The sequence below is a fragment of the Zootoca vivipara genome, chromosome 12 (assembly GCF_965207765.1).
Source record: "Zootoca vivipara chromosome 12, rZooViv2.hap1.1, whole genome shotgun sequence".
NCBI classification, from domain to species: Eukaryota; Metazoa; Chordata; class Lepidosauria; order Squamata; family Lacertidae; genus Zootoca; species Zootoca vivipara.
Window position 1 is genome coordinate 21448179 of NC_142595.1, and position 17968 is coordinate 21466146.

Here is a 17968-nt window from a genome sequence, read left to right on the forward strand (position 1 = left end):
TCCTTACTTGCCAGTGAAAAGAGCAAATAGAGTTTCCAAACAGTTATTCTTGAATGGGGAGTGCTGCAACAAAAGCATAACCACATAGTTTGAGGGTGCTCCTGGCTCCAGCGTTGTCATTTGAAGCCTAGGTGGCCTGAATTGCTGAAGCACCTAGTTCCAGCTACAGCAGTTGTGGACCCCTTCCTGGAAAGAGAGGACTTGGCAACAGTGACCTATGTTTTGGTTAGCCCCACACTGGACTATTGCAATAGGTGTGGGAGGCTTAAACAAAAATGACAGTATGGGGGTGGGGAGGGAGTTAATTGAAGGAGCATTCTATTATGTCAGTTCACATTTGTAGTCTGACATGGCACAGCCCAGACAAAGATTTACCACCTGAGTAAGAAGTGGGCCTTCGAGAGGCATCTGAAGAATTCCTGTGTAACAGATCCCCCATCCCTGTGCTGACCTCTGCTTCCAAACAACATACTTCCTTGTTGAGTCAGATGAAACTGAAGGGGAAATTGCTTCTGGTTCTGAGCAGCTGCTGGATTGCTTTGAGAATGTAAGGAGAGCCAGCCGGAGCAGGATGATGGCCCATCTGGTCCAGTACCCTGTTCTCACAGTGGCCAACCTGTGAGGGAAACCCAAAAAGCAGGATCCAAGCACAAGAGCACTTCCCCCTCCTGCAATTCCCAGCAACTGGTATTCAGGATACTGCCTTCAACCACGGAGGCATAGCATAGTCACCAGGACTAGTAGCTATGCATAGTCTTATTCTCCATTAATCTGCCCAGACCTCTTTTAAAGAAATCCAAGCTGGTGGCCATCACTGTCTCTTGTGGGGGTGAGTTCCTTAGTTCAACTAGGAAGTGCTTTCTGACAATGGATCTCACTCTCAGCAGATGGACCTCTCTCTCCACCCACAGAGGAAGGTTTACAACAGGCATAGGCAAACTCGGCCCTCCAGATGTGTTGGGACTACAACTGCCATCATCCCTAGCTAACACGACAAGTAGTCAGGGATGATGGGAGTTGTAGTCCCAAAAACATATGAAGGGTCGAGTTTGCCTGGTCTACAACATCCTATGACCCCCTAGGAGGGCCTTCCAAGGATCACAGGATTGCACCTAGTCTTAAAGACCAATAGATTTATTATGGCATAAACTCTGTAGACTAAAGCCCACTTCCATACCCTCTGACATTTATCCAATGAAAATAGGGACGTTCTATTCCATGATGACAATTTTACTATTTATTATCATCCCACATGTCTGCCTCGGTTGTCCCAGCCACTCTGGGCAGCTTCCAACAGATATAAAAACATAATAAAACATTTTTTTTAAAATCGCTACAAAGGATTGACTTCAGATGGCTCAGGGGTTGGATAACTCCATACCTTCCAACATTTCTCCAATGAAAATAGGGACGTCCTAAGGAAAAGCAGGACATTCTGGGATCAAATCAGAAACAGGGACGGCCTCTCTAAATCAGGGACGTCCCTGGAAAATAGGAACACTTGGAGGTTCTGCACTTCATCAGAAGCCTTAAAAACTGTACATAATTATCATAATTACTGTATATTACTACTACTACTACTACTACACCCCCAATTGAAAAAGTGAACTACATCACCAAGCACGCCTCAGAAAATGCACCCATGGCTGACCCAGCCCTAAAGTCCCAGGGCAGCTGGAGATGTTCACTTGGAAAGCAAGCACTTTCCTCTTTATTGGTGCAGCTACTATTGTCTCTTTTTCACTCCTAGTCCTTCCTTACTAGATGAATTAATAATGGTAAGAGGGAATGAATGAATGAATGAACTGCAATTTGTCTGGTACCTTTGGAATGCATATAAATAAAATGTCACTGCCAAGTTTAAGGCCAGCCTTGTAACTCGCACAGCCACTCGCAAGGATCAAACACGTAGCCAGATTGCTAGAACAGAGAGCCTGCTTTGCAAAGGCAGAAGATCAGTTCTGCACGTTCCAGGATCCCGGGTTTGTGCTCTTCGCGCCCTATACCCCTGACTCCAGAAAGCTGCCAGCAAACCTCGAACACAAAAACTTCAATTCAGGGGGACGCCAGGCTGAGCAGGGAACACTCAAAGGTTTTATTAAGAGTTGGGAGGAGAGGCATGTGAAATGTGAGGCTCTCTCTGTTCACATGCCTTGTCATTCCTCACTTAATCAATAGAGGGGAGGGGCTGGGGCGTGATGGCTGAGGATGTGATGACAGGAGAATGTGGACTTTGGAACCCGACTGTGGCAAGACCTGTGGGCGTCCAAAGCCCTTTATTAACAGCAACAACATTCAAGTGTAAAATCGAGCCGACACCTACCAATCACCCAGAGCTGGTCACATTAACATCCTCCTCCTCCTCCTAACAGGGATGGGCAAATATGTCCATTTTGGTTTCTCTGTTTCTAATTCTCCCCCCCCCAGTCTTAAATTCAGTCCCCCACATTTCCACATCAGTTTGTAGTACAGTAGTTGTTTTTTTGGGGGGAGGGGAAGCATCTTCATCAAATTTCACAAGCATGTTAGTACAATATGCACAGTTTTGCCTAACACATACATTATCCCCCCCCAAGTAGGATGCATTTTGTATTATCACTCATTTACATGCACACCTTGCTCTGGTATGTGCATTTTACATGTGCGGAATCGCACTGCAAAATTTGGAGCTGGTTGAATTTTGAAGGAATCTTGTATTTTGAGAAAGTGCAGATTCAGAAAGCTTGCCTTTAAATGCGAATGGAATCCGATTTCTCCCCCATCCCTAACCCCTGATCCTAATGACTGGGAAGTCCAATTGATTTCAGTAGGATTTATTTTCAAGCAAGCATGCTTAAGGATTTCAGCCTAATTTTCACAAGTGTATGAAGCAAGACTGTGGTTTTCAAAGTTATTTACTTTTCAGGAAATCATTTTATAGGAAACTACCTTATTGGTCCCGCCAGCTCAGTATTGTCTTCTATGCTGTGGCCGGGGGGGGGGCAGTAGCTTTCTGGGGTTTCAAACAGGAATCTTGCCCAGTTCTAAGAAAGCCAGGTATGTGTTCTGCCAATGTATTATGTCTTTCTACCTTGATTTGATGGCTGAGGAACCTTGTGCATTTCAGAAGAGACTGGGGAGTATATTAGGGTGCATACACCCTTGTCTCTCTCTCGGGTCTCATGGTTACCCAACATTAGAACAGAATGTGCCCTAAGACGCACCCAGCACCACTCTGTGACTGTGCATTGGGAAAATCAGCAGCATTTCTGTGACATTTCATTGAGAAATGTCAGTTTTCCCCATAGCACAGTTTAAAGGTGAATCAGCTAGGTCACAGCTTTCCAAACGTTTCATGTCGGTGACACACTTTTTTGGACATGCATCATTTTGTGACATACTCAGTTTTACAGAACTAGCAAACCGGAGGCTAAACTAACTCTTTCCTGGCCAGGGAGAAGCGCAGGGAGTGTTAGCGCAACACACCTACACAATGCAGCTGACACACTAACGTGTCGTGACACACACTTTGGAAAGCTAGGCGAATACTGTTCCCATTTTGCAGATACAGGAACTGAGAGCTTTGGCCAAGACCATTCAGAGAATCTTTAGGTCGGGCATCCCCAAACTTCAGCCCTCCCAATGTTTTGGACTACAATTCCCATCATCCCTGACCACTGGTCCTGTTAGCTAGGGATCATGGGAGTTGTAGGCCAAAACATCTGGAGGGCCGAAGTTTGGGGATGCCTGCTATAGGTCATATAAGATTTGGATCCATGTCTGGACCTATATCCTGGCCTATCCTAAAAGTGCTGGACAGGTAACTACTACATATAGTTTTAAAATATTTAAAAAAATGTTCAGGGGTTGGCAACTAGATTTACCAGAGGGCAAACTCAAGACAGGGCCCAGGGGCAAGCAGCCGTGTCACTTCCACTTCCCCTATTTACATAATGATGAAATCCACAGACATCCTAAGAAACGTGTGGTGCAAGCTATGTGTTGGTCTAGTGGTTTTCGTTTTCTAATGAAATTAACTGAAGAAAGTGAAAGGACGGCGAATACACTGGGCGAGGAAAAGGAATCTTTATCAAGGCAATGCAGATTTTGCCAGTGTTCCAAGTAACTGCAACACTAACCTGTGTATTTACGCAAATGAAATGAATTTGCATTACTTGTATTGTTTTGCAGCTTATTTCTGCTAATCCTGGAGTGGGGGGACAACAATGAACTACAGAGGACACTGAAACCTGTCCTTCCCCAGTTTCTAGTATTGAAACAGGCAGAGAGGACACACACTTTCAAGTCAATTCAGCCATAGAAGATAGACTTCTTTTCAAATAACTGAGTTTCATGGTGTTAAATTCTTAAATTGCATAATGTACACTATCCTGTTTTTACCATAGTTTGAAGGGGGTATTGACTAAAAATTCAGATCAAGGGAATAGTGTGAAATGTTGTTTTGCCTGATAATACTCCCCCTTCTGTCAATTTTATAAACTGCTCTTTGAACACCATAGGTTTCCCCATTATGAGTGCTTACACAGGAAGGCAGCCTACTGCTGCTCACATTCCCTGATATTCTTTACGTCTAATCCTCGCATGTAAAGAAGCAGATGCTTTGAGAGATGCTTTGAGAGTCATTTCCCCTGTTCGTTAAAGATCTACATTTCTGGATTGAGCCCCGACCTAGCCACACTAAGGTGGAATCTAAACAAACATTAAAAATGTTTTGAAAATACTTTAAAAATCTGTTGTTTTTTAAAAAAAGAAATACATTGAATTTGCCGTAGCTCACCATTGCCATCTAGTGTCACATTTGTATAATGCACTTACAACACACTTGAAATGTTTATTATTATTATTTTTAAGAGTTGGAAGTTTTGTAATTTAATAAAAAATTAAGAACCATCCCTCCTTTTAAAATCAACTTTGGTACTCTGGCTAAATATGGGGGTGGGGGGAAAATAAAAGGAAAACAGGGATGGGAATAGACCACAGCATCTGCCCCCAAATGTGACAGCCACATGCAGAGGTCCCCTGACCTTGTGTGCATGTGAGCACAGGGACGGGTACAGACTCCCAATCGTTTTCTCAGCCCACGCAAAAAACCTGGACAGAAGGCTTGATCCCCTCTCAAAACTGCATGTGGGATAAAACACTGAGCTGGACTATTGCTCTGCTTCAGCATCTGTTTTCAACTGGCCCCAACCAGATTAGGAAGCAAGACATTTTTGCTGAATGAAAGGCGTCTGGGACCAAGGAGAATGTGAGCTTGCAAGGACCAGAAGCAAGTCTTCCAAGACTTGCAAGTGTGATATCCCCTCCCCCAAAAAATCAGTATCTGCTTTAAAAAGCAACAGGAGGCGGTATGGTACCCTGAGGGAAAACGTTTGGATCCTGGCTCATTAAGAGAGTCAAAGTAAGCACAAAGAGGGCAATACAAAAGCATTATTTTTAAAATGATGCATCTGACCACTCACGACAAAACCCCTTTTCACCCCAAGCTGGCGCTACGTTCAGCAGCTCCTGCACATTCAAGCAGAGGGAAACACAAAGGAAGAAGGCAGGAGGGGCAAAGGAAGACTCTGCTACTCGTGCCAAAATCAAGGGCTGCCTTGTGCTACCCCCAGAAAAGGAGCTCAGAGCAACTCCTCAACATCACCAAGGCCTGGGTGGGTTTGTGGCCTCCAATTCCTCCAGCTACCCTTAGAACAGGACAGAGGGAGCTTGTCATGCTGGCCCCCCACAAAAAGTACATTAATTTGCACAGCAATCAGGTCAAGTCTCTGCTCAATGATCCAGTCTGCACTTTTGTTAAGGCCTTCAGACTCTTTCTTATGCTGGCCTAGGCTGCCTGCTCTGGATGGTTCATGCTGGTTACTCTGAGCTCTCAGTTTCTTCTTGCTTCTTTTTCTTCTTCACACTTGTGCTACTGCCCATTTCGCTTAGCTCCCTGCCACTCTCAGAAAGCTCAGACTTCCTCTTCTCTTTCTTTTTCTTCTTTGCTTTCTTGATTTCTGCTTGCAGCTCTGGAGAGGCTGGGGGAGAGGAGGCTGCTGCACCGGGTTCCCCATCACTTTCAACCTCCCGCTTCCGCTTTGGTGGCCTTTCTGGCTCCTCTTGGGCGACTTCCTCTTTTACCTTTTCCTTTCCAGCAACCCTATTACAATCCACATAATCCGTCTTCCAGGCCTGGGGAGTTTTCTCATTGGGCTTGCCGTGTGCATCCAACAGGCCTTGCTTGGTCATCATCTTCTTCTGAGATGGGCCAAGTCCCCACTTGCGAGGGTACGTGTCTCTTTCCATGATCACACGCTTGATTTTTGCCACAACTCCATGGTCGCAAGTAGAGATCACTGCAGTTGTCATCAAGGCAATGGCTGTGCAGATGGCCTCTCCTTTCGGGGTGATAACAACTATTTCCTGGTTGAGTTCGATGCCGTCTTCATACTGCAGCAGGCCAGGTAGCATGATCTTTGCACCATAGCAAATGGCATTCACCGCACTGTCCTTCATAACCAGTCGCTTGTGGGATGTCAGCAGCTTCTCCAGGGGGAAGATCACCCTCCTGAGGTACGACTCGTCCTTGTTGTTGTCATATTGCCATTGGGCATCCAGCACATCATGCATAGTCACCATGTGGTCCTTCTCTCCCATGACCCCGGATCGCACCCGCCGGAGCTCCTGCATCTGACCTCCAACTCCCAGCAACAAGCCCAGGTGCACGCACAGTGTCCGGATGTAGGTCCCAGCTTCACAAGCTCACCCAGAAGATACCCAATCTTCTTTCTGGGTCATATTCTACCAATTTGCTCTCATAGATTGTTCGGACTCTCAGCTGCCTCTTCACTGCAGCAATGAGTGGGGGCCGCTGGAAGAGGGCACCAGTCAGTGTTTCTATTGCCCTTGACAGCTGAACCTCACTCTCGATTGCATTGTGCAGCCGAACGATTCCCACATACTCTTTGCCTGCACTCTGTTGAGACTTGACCAAGCGTGTTGCTCGCTCAATGCATACAACCAGGCACCCAGTCACTTTGGGGTCCAATGTGCCACTATGCCCTGTCTTCTCAACACGTAGGATGCGGCGGATCCAGGCCACCACTTCGTGGGAAGAAGGGTTAGAAGGTTTGTCGAGATTGATGAAGCCCGTCCTTACATATTCACCAATCTCTCTTTGTAAGGGATTACAACCAGAAGGAAGGGGTGTGTAGTGTGCTGTCCTCACATTCAGCTTGTCAAAGTTCTTGAGAAGTAAAGGCCATTGTGATGTGTCCAGTTGAGCCACTCTGGATTCAGGCTTGATAAAGAATTCTTCAGAATACTGTATATCAGCAACATCTTCATCTCGCAGAGATTTCTGTGCTTTCTTTTTCTTGTGCTTCTTAGAGACAGAGCCTGGGCCGTCCGCCATCTCGCCCTCGCCACGCGCTGCCTCTGAGAGACACGCGCCCAGCTCGCCTCCCGCCAGCGAAAAGGAATCCCCTAGCCCACTTCCGCTCCGTTCCGACAAGCGGCGCGGCGCGCGGGAAAAAAGGGACGGAGCGACGATTGGGTGAGCAGGGAGCTGGTGGGCGGGGCGGGCGGGTGCACCATAGAGGGCAGGAAAACCCTCGAAACGTTTTATTTTCAGCTGTATTTAGTCCCATTGAAATCAACAGAGCTACGCTGATTATTTAAATCGCATTGTTTTACATCAATGCAATTTAAATAATCCCATTCAGTCCCGCTGATTGCAATGGGACTTCTGTAAATGTGACTTAACAGCCCTGTCTATGCAAGTAAGCCAGACTGACTTAACCGGGGCTTACTCCCAGGTAAGTTGGGCTGGTATAGGGTTGCCGTATTTCAAACAAAAGTTGCTTTCTTTGGCAAAGTTGTTGACCTTTTTTGTTCTTTTGCCAAAGTTGTTGTGAGCTTTCCCCCCTTCCCAAGTTGTTTCCCCCTTCAAAATCGCAACAAATTGCCGGTTCTGAGCTATTTTTACGAGAAAATGGCACTGCCGACAAGGGCTGCCATACATCCGGCTTCTCCTGGCCGATAATCCCGACTCCCGCGCGGACGCTGCCACCGAATGCGGTATTGCTCTGTGACCGGGAAACTCCGGACGTATGGCAACCCTAAATAAGTACGGATCTAGCCCTGCCTGAAGATTGGCTTTTCATTCCTTGTCCTCCCTGAGCTATGACGACGTCTGGTCTCCTGTCTCTGGGACTTTCATCATGCGCCCGCGTGCGAAATATCCTCCTTTGGCCGACCGACCCTTTGGCGGAGCGCAGCGAGACCGTGACGTAGTCGCTGGAACTTCCCCGCGTTCCATTTCCTCCGCCCTTCGCCTCCTCCTCCCCCTCCTCCCCCCCTTTCTCGCCTTCCTCCCGGCATGCAACGGGTGCGTCTCAAGATGGCTGCCTCCGTGCCGGGGACGATGGCGAGGCTCCCTTTGCGCGTGGGATGGCAGGTATTTCCTCGGGGGAGGCGGGTCGGTGGGGGTGGACGGAGGAGGGTGAGCGTGTTTATGAAAGCCTGCCTCAGTATCTCCTCGTGCATGCATGTGCCTTGCCTTGCCTAGCCATAAGAGTAGTTACGGCTTGTCAACATATAAGAAGCAAGCGATCTCTCCTCCCTAAACCCACAACATAAAACGGAGAAGAAATAAAGAAGATAAATAAACTGCATAGAAGTTAAAGAAAGAACGTTAGAGACTGCATCAAAAGGCACCCCCATATTTTTTGGTAACAAGACATAAGAGGAAAGGAGGGTTGTGAACTGTCATGAGATCTGCGGGTATAGGGCACTAACAGAAATTTTAATAACAGCAACAACAACTGTTATTGTTATTATTATTACCCCGCCCATCTGGCTGGATTTCCCCAGCCACTCTGGGCGGCTTACAGCATATCTATAGACATTAGCTGTCTCTGATTTACTTCGCGATGATGATGATGATGATGATGATGGAATTTATTCGTGTTAACTCGGAATACATTTGGGTGCTTCTGTAATTTTTGTGTCAGTGTATATGTGCTTGTGGCTGACTGGGGCAAACTTTTGTGGGAAGGAGTGTCACATATTCATGGTGCCACAGATTTAATTATTGCAATCTTTCCAGGCATAGAGATGCGAGGGGAAGCGAAGGTTTTTAAATTTAAAAGGTACATTTGTCTAGCTGGAACAGAATGTATGATGTTATTAGTGGCCTGAGTTGATGGGAGTTCAAAATATGTGGAAAGTGCCAGGTTGGTAAAGGCTGGGCTAGGGTTTTATGTGGTCTGTATGCTAGCATGTGCTTGACTTTGGGAAGGACGTTTTGCTTCTGTTCTTTTACTTAGGTGTGCATTGCCTGTATATGTGTGCTGTATCCTGTGGGAAATGCAAACTTGTTGTTTGAATGTGTGCATGTCTCCGAGGTGGGTTTTTTTTTGGGGGGGGGGAGTTTTTAATTTGCATCCCTCACAGACACCATTTCAGGAAACAAGGGGGAACTTGTGTGCATGCTTCTGATTTTGCTTTTAGTCTCTACAGACCGCTTCCTTTTTTCTTTTTGTTTCAAAACTTATTCATTTATACTTATTCAGTGATATGCAGACTACTACTTTTTTGTGGGAAGTGGTGTAGGTTTTTATTTTCCTTTTTACCAGTAAATTGTTTTGGGAAGTGAAGTATTTTTGCAGGAGAGAGAAGATCTTGTGAAGGCATACAGACGTATGTTGTTGACATCCTTCTGTCTCAAGAGGCAATGGAAGAGTATGCCATCAGGGGTAAAGTCAAACCATTGGAGAGTTACAGCACCTGCTGTGGCTGTAGAGAACGATGTGACAGAGACATGTTTCATTGCAGCTGGGACAGATGAAGGCATCCGGTTTTGCTTCACTCCTCCTAGTGGTAATTTCTTCTCTGGCTATTGCTATGGATGCACGACCTGACTGCCTGTCTGCAGGCAGCGTGGTCATCTGGAAGGGATTCCCACATGGTGGGTTTAATGTTGCCAGCCTTCATGCCACATTTGCAGACATCTTTATAACAGAGTTGGTCTGCCAAAAGGCCTGGGGCCAGCTCTCTGTAAAGCACATCCTTGGGGATCCATCTTCCATTCTACCGGTATGTACATGATCAAGCCAGCAAAAACATTGCTGAGACAGAAGTATAAACATTCTGGGAATATGGAATGTGCAGTCCCAGAAGGTGGACTACCTGTTTTTTTGTTGTTGGGGTTTTTTTTTGGTAAGAAGAGAAATACAATTGGAATGCACCTTGGAGATTATCTAGTTCAACCTTCTGCTCAATGCAGGACATATACAGCACCTTAGAACATAGAAAATTGCATTATACCGAGTCAGACCATTGATCTGTCTAGCCTAGTATTATCTACTGTATACTTATTCACAGTGGTTCTACAGGGTTTCAGACAGGGGATGTTCCCAACCTTTCCTGGAAATGTCAGAGATTGAACCTGGGACCTTGTGTTTGTAGAGCGGATGTTCTACCACTGAGCTATGGCCTGTTCCTGTCCAGCCCTGGCTTAAATGTTTCCAGTGAAAAGAAGCCCCGAGGCAGTCTGTTTCACTGTTCAACAACTCTTTACCATTAGGAGCCTTCTAATATCTAGCTAAAACTTGCTTCCTTTCAACTTCTACCCATTATTCTAATCTGCCCACTTCCTACCTGATAATCCTTTGGCTATTTGAGGACCACTATATTGTCTTCCCTTTAATCTTCTCCTGGCTAAATATGCCCTGCTCTTTCAATCTTTCCCCATGCAGCATCGTTTCCAGGCCCCTCACCATCCTGGTCACGCATCTCTTGGACATGCTGCTTGCTCCTTATGTGCATTCATCTACAAGCTGATATGTGCCGAATGCTTATCTAATAGGAGAGCATACCGGCCAACGGGTACATATCTGTCATGAAATCAACTTGATTTGGGAAGCAGATAAATAGTGGGCTATCTGCAGTGCGGTTCAATGTTGTTGACTTTACTTGCTTGTTGTTCTTCCGTTCAACAGGGTGTGGAATGTTTACTGAATGCTGCCCGCTTGGCTCCATCCTCTCTTGTGGTCCCAGTGAGAACAAAGAGGCGGTATTTCATCCCCCCTGCCGTCGGTGCAAAGTACGCAACTCCGGAAGAGCAAATGAAGCATGCCAGGGCTGCAGGGTTGGTGTTACCTCATGAGCGGTTGATACGCCCCATGAATATTTCCTGCACAGGTAGGTGGTTGTGATTATTTGTTACGGGGAAGGTGGTAAAATAGCGCTCAACCTGTGTACTGGACTTTTTGAAATCTTGAGCCCAAAAGCAAAACAGATATCTCACTCATTCTTTTCACATGTTCCTTCAATGCTGTCTGAGTCTTCCTTAGTGTAGAGGAGCCATTCACAAAAGTGGGGATGTGGCTTTTAAAAATGAGGCTTTTAAAATTGTAGCTTTAGGGTCCAGGGTGTGACTTTTCCTTGAGTGGGAGCTGGTAAGCTGCCTAGAGACATACTTTTGTCTGGCAGCATTATGTGTTTGTTTAATCTTTATTTAACCTTTTTAAAACAATATTTTTCTTTTAAAAAAGCCCCCCCCCCCAATTCTATGAGTTGCTTTGTACATGCATGGGCAACATTTGATGATTGCAATGTCAAGCTTTGTGGTTGAACAACAATATTTCAGTAGATAAATTAGCAATAATGTGTACCTTAATCGCCTCTCCCAAGAGATAATTTTACATTTTGACAGGGGGTTAGCTGGTGGTGTTTTGTTTGTTTTTTTAAAAAAAAATAACCTATTGCTATATTTGATTGTTTTATGTTTGGTTACACAGCTGGGATCTTCGATCCGTATATTCCTCCAGAAGGAGATGCCCGTGTGTCGTCTTTGTCAAAGGAAGGGCTAAAGCAAAGGACAGAGCAGGTCAAGCAGACTGCAGTTTCACAGCTAGCGTATGTCCACTCTCATTCTCTCTCTCTCTCATTCACTCTGGCAAACAGTCAGTCTAAGACCTCTAGCCATCATTCTATGATTCTGTATTCCTTTTTCTTGCAGTACCTGTGGTTTATGTCACAGATCTCCATAAAGCAACCCTTATTTTTTTCCCTTATATGTGTGCCTTAAGTGTATTCTCACCCTAAAGCCTCAAAACAATCATAATTTATGTACACCCCCCCCAAGCACGTTGTATGAGACAGTAGTACTTGAGAATGCAGCGGTAGTGATCTCATATTATGAATGTTAAGGCTTTTTAGAAAATGCTGGTGTGAAGGCTAGGTTCAAGCACTTCCCTTTAGTGTCCAGGGCTGCCTGTAGAGAAGGGTTTTTATTTTTACAAGGGGTAGGAGTAACGTAGGAAGCTACCTTATCATGGAGCCAGAACTTTGGTTCATCTACCTAAGTGTTGCCCATACTGATTGGCAGTGACTCTCCAAAGTGTCAGATGGACATTTCCAGCCCTGCATAGAGATACCTTCTGCATGCAAAGCTGATGTTCTGCCAATGAGCTGCGGCCCCGCCTACAGTGGTGCACTCTTAGGAAGTATGATGTGCTGCATATTTTGGCTCTTAGGAATGCACAGAAACCTAAATAACATTCAGAATGTATGATTATGGTATGTGAGCATACAAACATCCGCTAAAGAACCTACTGTAAGTATTAGCGGAGTAGATGGAAAGTCTCATTTCCTCCAGTACTGGCCACTTGGGCACCCTGAGTGAGTTAACAAACAGGGTATGGTTGAGAGGGCTCTCCTTTGTAGTTTTTCCTTGATTCCTGGAAATCTGTGATATATTGCCTCTTAACATGCTCAATTCCTAGTTGTAGTAGTTAGGTTTCCCCCCAAGCTTATCCTCCTTGAATTGATCTAATCCAGGCATCCCCAAACTGCAGCCCTCCAGATGTTTTGGCCTACAACTCCCATGATCCCTAGCTAACAGGACCAGTGGTCGGGGATGATGGGAATTGTAGTCCAAAACATCTGGAGGGCCGAAGTCTGGGGATGCCTGATCTAATCCTTTAAAGAGTATTTTAAGATAGTGGCAACCACTACATCTTGTCACAAGAAATTCCGTTAAACACCTGTGTACTACAATCTATGCAAAGTAACCTATTTTGTTTAATAAGTTCATATACCACCTCTTCAGAAATTTATCACAAGGTGCCGAATAGCGAATAAAGAGTTGAACAAACACGTATACAACCAAATGGAATTATTATTATTTAAATTTATATACTGCCCTTCATCGGTAGATCTCAGGGCAGTTCACAATAAAAAACACAGAATACGTGATTAAACCAAGAACAAAAGACCCCCCACAAACTAACAACCCCCTCCCCCTCCCACCCACAAATACATTTAAAAGGGGTATAAGATGTTAATCAGGCCCAAGGCCTGATTGAAGAGGAACGTTTTTGCCCGGCGTCTAAAGCTGTATAATGTACGTGCCAGTCGAACCTCCCTAGAGAGAGCCACTGCAGAAAAGGCCCGTTCTCTCCAGACCTCTCATGGGCGAGGCATCTGAAGAAGGGCCTCAGATGATGATCTCAGGATCAGGGTAGGTTCATTTTCCATTTGTTTATACAGAATTGGCTGTGAATCTATATCAGCTTCATGTGCAAGAGTACCTCTGCATCTCTTCTCTGCATTTTGCCACAATTTGTAATGTGCCGATTTATAAAATTTGCAAAGGCGGTTCTCCCTTAGGGTAGTAGCATGCCTTTGATTTGGATTGCTCCAGCAGCATCAGTCCACGATTCTAGAACATTGCTGAAAATGCATAATTTAAGGGGGGGGGATATAGACTATCATGGCAAGTCATGAGGGGGGGGCTTCTCTGACTACCTCTCTACCTTCCACAGTTGCTTGAGGGCAAAGTGTGTTAGATGTGGAAGCTTATCTTGGGATTTAATTTCATTGCTGTGGTGTATGCATAGTTTCTATAGATGCGAAAAGGCCCAGTGCTAACCTTTCTGAGGACTGTTTTCCATGAACTATGGCTGCTTTCTCTCCATCAGACTTCTCTTGTCGTTTCCTTGGCAGGATCCGAAAGATCAAAGATCATGATCCTGACTTCAGCACAAAAACCTTTCCAGAGAAAGCACAGAACATCTTTATTGAAGCTCACAATAACTTGACAAAGTAAGATGCTTTAGGTCTAGGATGTATCTGTGGGTTCTTGGTTCTGGCCCCTGCTACTCTTGATTTGCAACAATTTCACAACCTTTTTTGGATCCAGAGGACTGTTGATATAAAATAGGTTAAATATTGTTTATTGAATAGGTTGGTATAGGAGTTTTCTCCAAGCTTTTAATTGAGCAAAATTGAGAGTCCAATGAACCTCAGAAGCTTACCACGCACCATATTTTTTTTAAATACTAAAATTACCAGGCACTGATGTGTCTGCAATTCATGGGGATTTTCTTATCTGCCCACCCTTGCTGTAACCTGCTAAATCCCAATGGAGAAGCCCCACATTGACTAATGTAGTTCATACAAACACAGCCTGGTTAAAGGAAAACAGTTGTCCCATCTTAACTAGTTGTGACGAAATAATAGGATATTGAGTATGCGTTGTTAATGATGCTTAAAGACGGGACAAATCAGGAAGTTTAGTTTCTTGAGAGTCCCACTGTTTTGGGAGGTTCTCAAGAGTTTAGAATTTACCCCTGGTTATGCACAAATGTGCTTCAGGATTATTTTTGTTGCTGACAGTAGAAAACCAAACCTTTTTAGGAAGAACAGTATCTCGATTAAGTTGGTCTGCATAAGCATTTTGGTAATACTTTTTTCTTTAATCCATTACAGCTTTAACAAACAGAAGCTTCACTCCTTAGTGACTGAACGCTGTTACCCGGTAAATATCTGAGAAGATCAAAGAGTTAAAAGTCCCTAAAAATGTCAGGAAGAAATGTTGATATGTTAGTGCCTCTTTTATGATTTTATTGCATCTGTTTAAAATGCTTATGAAGCATCTGTGTTCATAGATCTTGCACGTTATCCTGTTGTAAAAGAACAAAATAACACACACTGTAAATAAAACGATAGCACTGCAGAGGGAACTCCAGCCTGTGGTCCTAATTTAGCCCAGGAGGCTGTTTCCTCCAAGCCACGTCCAACCTGCATTACAACCAACTTCACATAGGCACATGTGAATACATGGCTGAAAAGGAGCAATCGGGAGCCTTACAATGTGCTTCCTCTTTATCCTTGGCAAGCAGGGTTTGCATTTGGCACCTGTTAATCTTGGCGTCCAAGAAGCCCCACTGGGACTGGATTCACTGGGACTGGATTCACTTTCAGGAGACCCAGAGTGTAGCTAATCGCCTGCTGAAAGTGGGGTTGACTTGGATCATGTAGTTTGAGAGACTAGAAACCCTACGCTCATCCTTGACACTAAAAATCGCAAAATGTTGAATTGCTAGGAAATGGTCCGAGGAAACAGATACAAGACTATCCGGTGGAGTTTTCTGGAATCTCTGGAGCCTCCTAGGGTTGTTCAGGTGCGATGTCCCGATATGGTGAGCAAAACCAACCTGTATGGACAAGTGACGGTTCGAATGCACACTCGGCAGGTGTGTATATCCAGTCTCCCTTGCCCTGGATGCAATGAAACATGTTCTGTCTGCCACTGCTTACTGATGAAACCTTGCTTCTTCTTCTTCTTTTTAAACCATTCTTCCTGATAGAGTCTAGCTATCTATGACCGGTTTGGGAGGCTGATGCATGGCGGAGAGCAGGTACCAAAGGACGTCCTGGAATACGTTGTGTTTGAGAGGCATCTGGCCAACCCCTACAGTCCGTGGAGATTACACGGCAAGATTGTTCCAGCTTGGGCTCCTCCAAAGGACCCGATTCTCAAGGTACCGTGTTACTAGCAGGAAACCCCAGCGTTTTGCTCATCCCCTCATGCTATTTATAAAGGCATCTCCAGGATATGGATGCAAACGTGATGTGCAAATACTTTTGCCTTTTATCTCTAGCTGAATGAGCCAGTGGCTTCCCCAAAGCCTCCTGCTGAGCTTCATGGCCATGCAGAGATTTGAAACAGGACCTTTTTTAATGCCTAAATCAGGCATCCCCAAACTTCGGCCTGCCAGATGTTTTGGACTACAATTCCCATCTTCCCCAACCACTGGTCCTGTTAGCTAGGGATCATGGGAGTTGTAGGCCAAAACATCTGGAGGGCCGCAGTTTGGGGGTGCCTGGCCTAAATACAAGACCATCAATGGCGCTTGTCCCATTTGAGGCACCTTGCAGGCGCTGAAATCCGCAAGTGTAAAATGAACCTCCATTTTGTTGTAGAGAGGTGCCCTCCCTTTTCTTAGCTAAGAGCGTGCGGAGGTATTGTGAATATACATTGGAGTGAGACACACAGTGTACAGCAGAGGAAGTTGGTTGTGTGAGACTTGGTTTCACATCCTGCCTCTGGATGCCTTTGGGTATATTTCAACCTTGGTTTCCCCATTTAAATAATCGTGGTTAGGGGGTGGGATAAGAAGGCAAGTGCAATCATCGTATAAACAACTCTGCGGTACCTACAGAAGCAAGCTCCCCGTATTCTCCCTGCCATGCTCTTAAAAGCCCAGATTCCCCATCTCAATGTAGCATCATGCAAAGAAGGAGAACTCAGAGAAGATGTGTAGATGACTGGGTGGGCCTACACAAACAGAAGCTTGCACAGTCCTGAGCATCATTTTGGGACATGGCTGGGGGGGGGGGCAAAACCTGTCTTTCTTTCCATTTAGCATGTGCAAGTTTAGGCCCTAGTCATTGGGTGGTTCTGAGCACGTGCCTCTTCTGCTACTCAGTCCTAAGGGATAAAACAAAGTGCTGCATATAGGGCCACTTTGAAGTTTTATTTTTCCTTACAATCAGGCGGTATATAAATTGTATGAAATAAACATGGGTGGCGGTGGTGGGGAAGGAAGGGGACCGGCTTCCTGTTCCTGCCACTGGGTGACCTGGGGAATCACTGGGCAGGGACCCAGTGGAGAGAAACAAAATCCCTTCCCCATTGAAATCGGCTTCTGCGATGTGGAATCAATCAGTATAGATCAGCGCTCCCTATTTATTTCTCTCTCACACACATACCTGGAGAGGAGGCAGTTTTAAACATTGCTGCTTTTCTCACCCTCATCCTGAGTGCAGCTTTGGGATTGGGAGGGAGAAGCATCTCTTAGCTCCCTTTCAGTGTCTGAAGGCCACTTCTGGTGTAAAGAAAAGGAGCAGGACCAGGCGAGGAAAACCAGGCTTGGCCTTAAGGCAACTTCCTCCATGATATATAGAAGGGGGTTGGGAGGAAACCTGAACTCTCCCCGCCCCCAATCAGATTTGCTGGTCACTTAGCTAGTATAGTAATTGGAGAGTGGCTTCCTTTGAAAATTGATGGGCTCCTTTGTGTCCTTCCTCCCTTCTCTCTCCCCACCCCTACTTTATAGACTGTTATGATTCCAGGACCAACGCTGGATCCCTCGCAAGAATATGAGGAAATGGATATTCCCCAACAGGCACCAGCCCCACAGACTCAGTGGTACAAATAATACCGAAAGGAAGATCTGCGGGGAGCAGAATTTGATATTGCCAGGCAAGGAGTTCACTGGTGAAATGAGCCTTGCCAGCCTTTAGAGGCCTCTTACGTTTCATGCCTCTGTTGCAGTCCTTTTCACATGCATTATGGGTAGACGTTTGTTCTTGAGAACTTGCAACAAGCTGTTCAAAGATGCACTTGGAGCATTCAGGAAACTGCTGTATATCTCTCCTGTATGTCTTCAAAAACTGGCCTGCAATGGCCTGTTACTTGTTGTTCAGTAAATTAATAGATTTGAAAGGAGTGTTTTGATTCTTAAAAAGAAAAACAGCCCAATTACTGTTCCTCAAGGCTTTCAGGAACCAACAGTTCTGTTATAGAAGGCTGTGCTCCCTAATGCCAGATGGGTTGAAGCTGGCTAAGAGCCTTCTGCACATGTTCAGAGGCATGCAGCTATTTCTTGGGTTGGAGAAGATAGAACTGATC

The 17968-nt window shown here is 45.3% G+C and overlaps 1 protein-coding gene and 1 pseudogene across 2 annotated transcripts; one reads left to right on the top strand and one right to left on the bottom strand.

Moving 5' to 3' along the window:
- Positions 1 to 3399: 3399 nt before the first annotated feature.
- LOC118094896 (H/ACA ribonucleoprotein complex subunit DKC1 pseudogene) lies at positions 3400 to 7530 on the bottom strand (annotated as a pseudogene). Its single transcript, XR_015946620.1, has one exon. The product of XR_015946620.1 is annotated as an H/ACA ribonucleoprotein complex subunit DKC1 pseudogene (transcript).
- An 825-nt stretch (positions 7531 to 8355) lies between these two features.
- Positions 8356 to 17782, top strand: MRPL45 (mitochondrial ribosomal protein L45). The gene is made up of 8 exons (XM_035136526.3): positions 8356 to 8440; positions 10986 to 11187; positions 11787 to 11904; positions 13996 to 14094; positions 14761 to 14809; positions 15378 to 15527; positions 15642 to 15815; positions 17394 to 17782. Exons 1-8 carry the CDS (start codon positions 8363 to 8365, stop codon positions 17493 to 17495), a joined length of 972 nt encoding a protein of 323 aa, XP_034992417.1. The 5' UTR covers positions 8356 to 8362; the 3' UTR covers positions 17496 to 17782.
- The last annotated feature ends 186 nt before the right edge of the window (positions 17783 to 17968 follow it).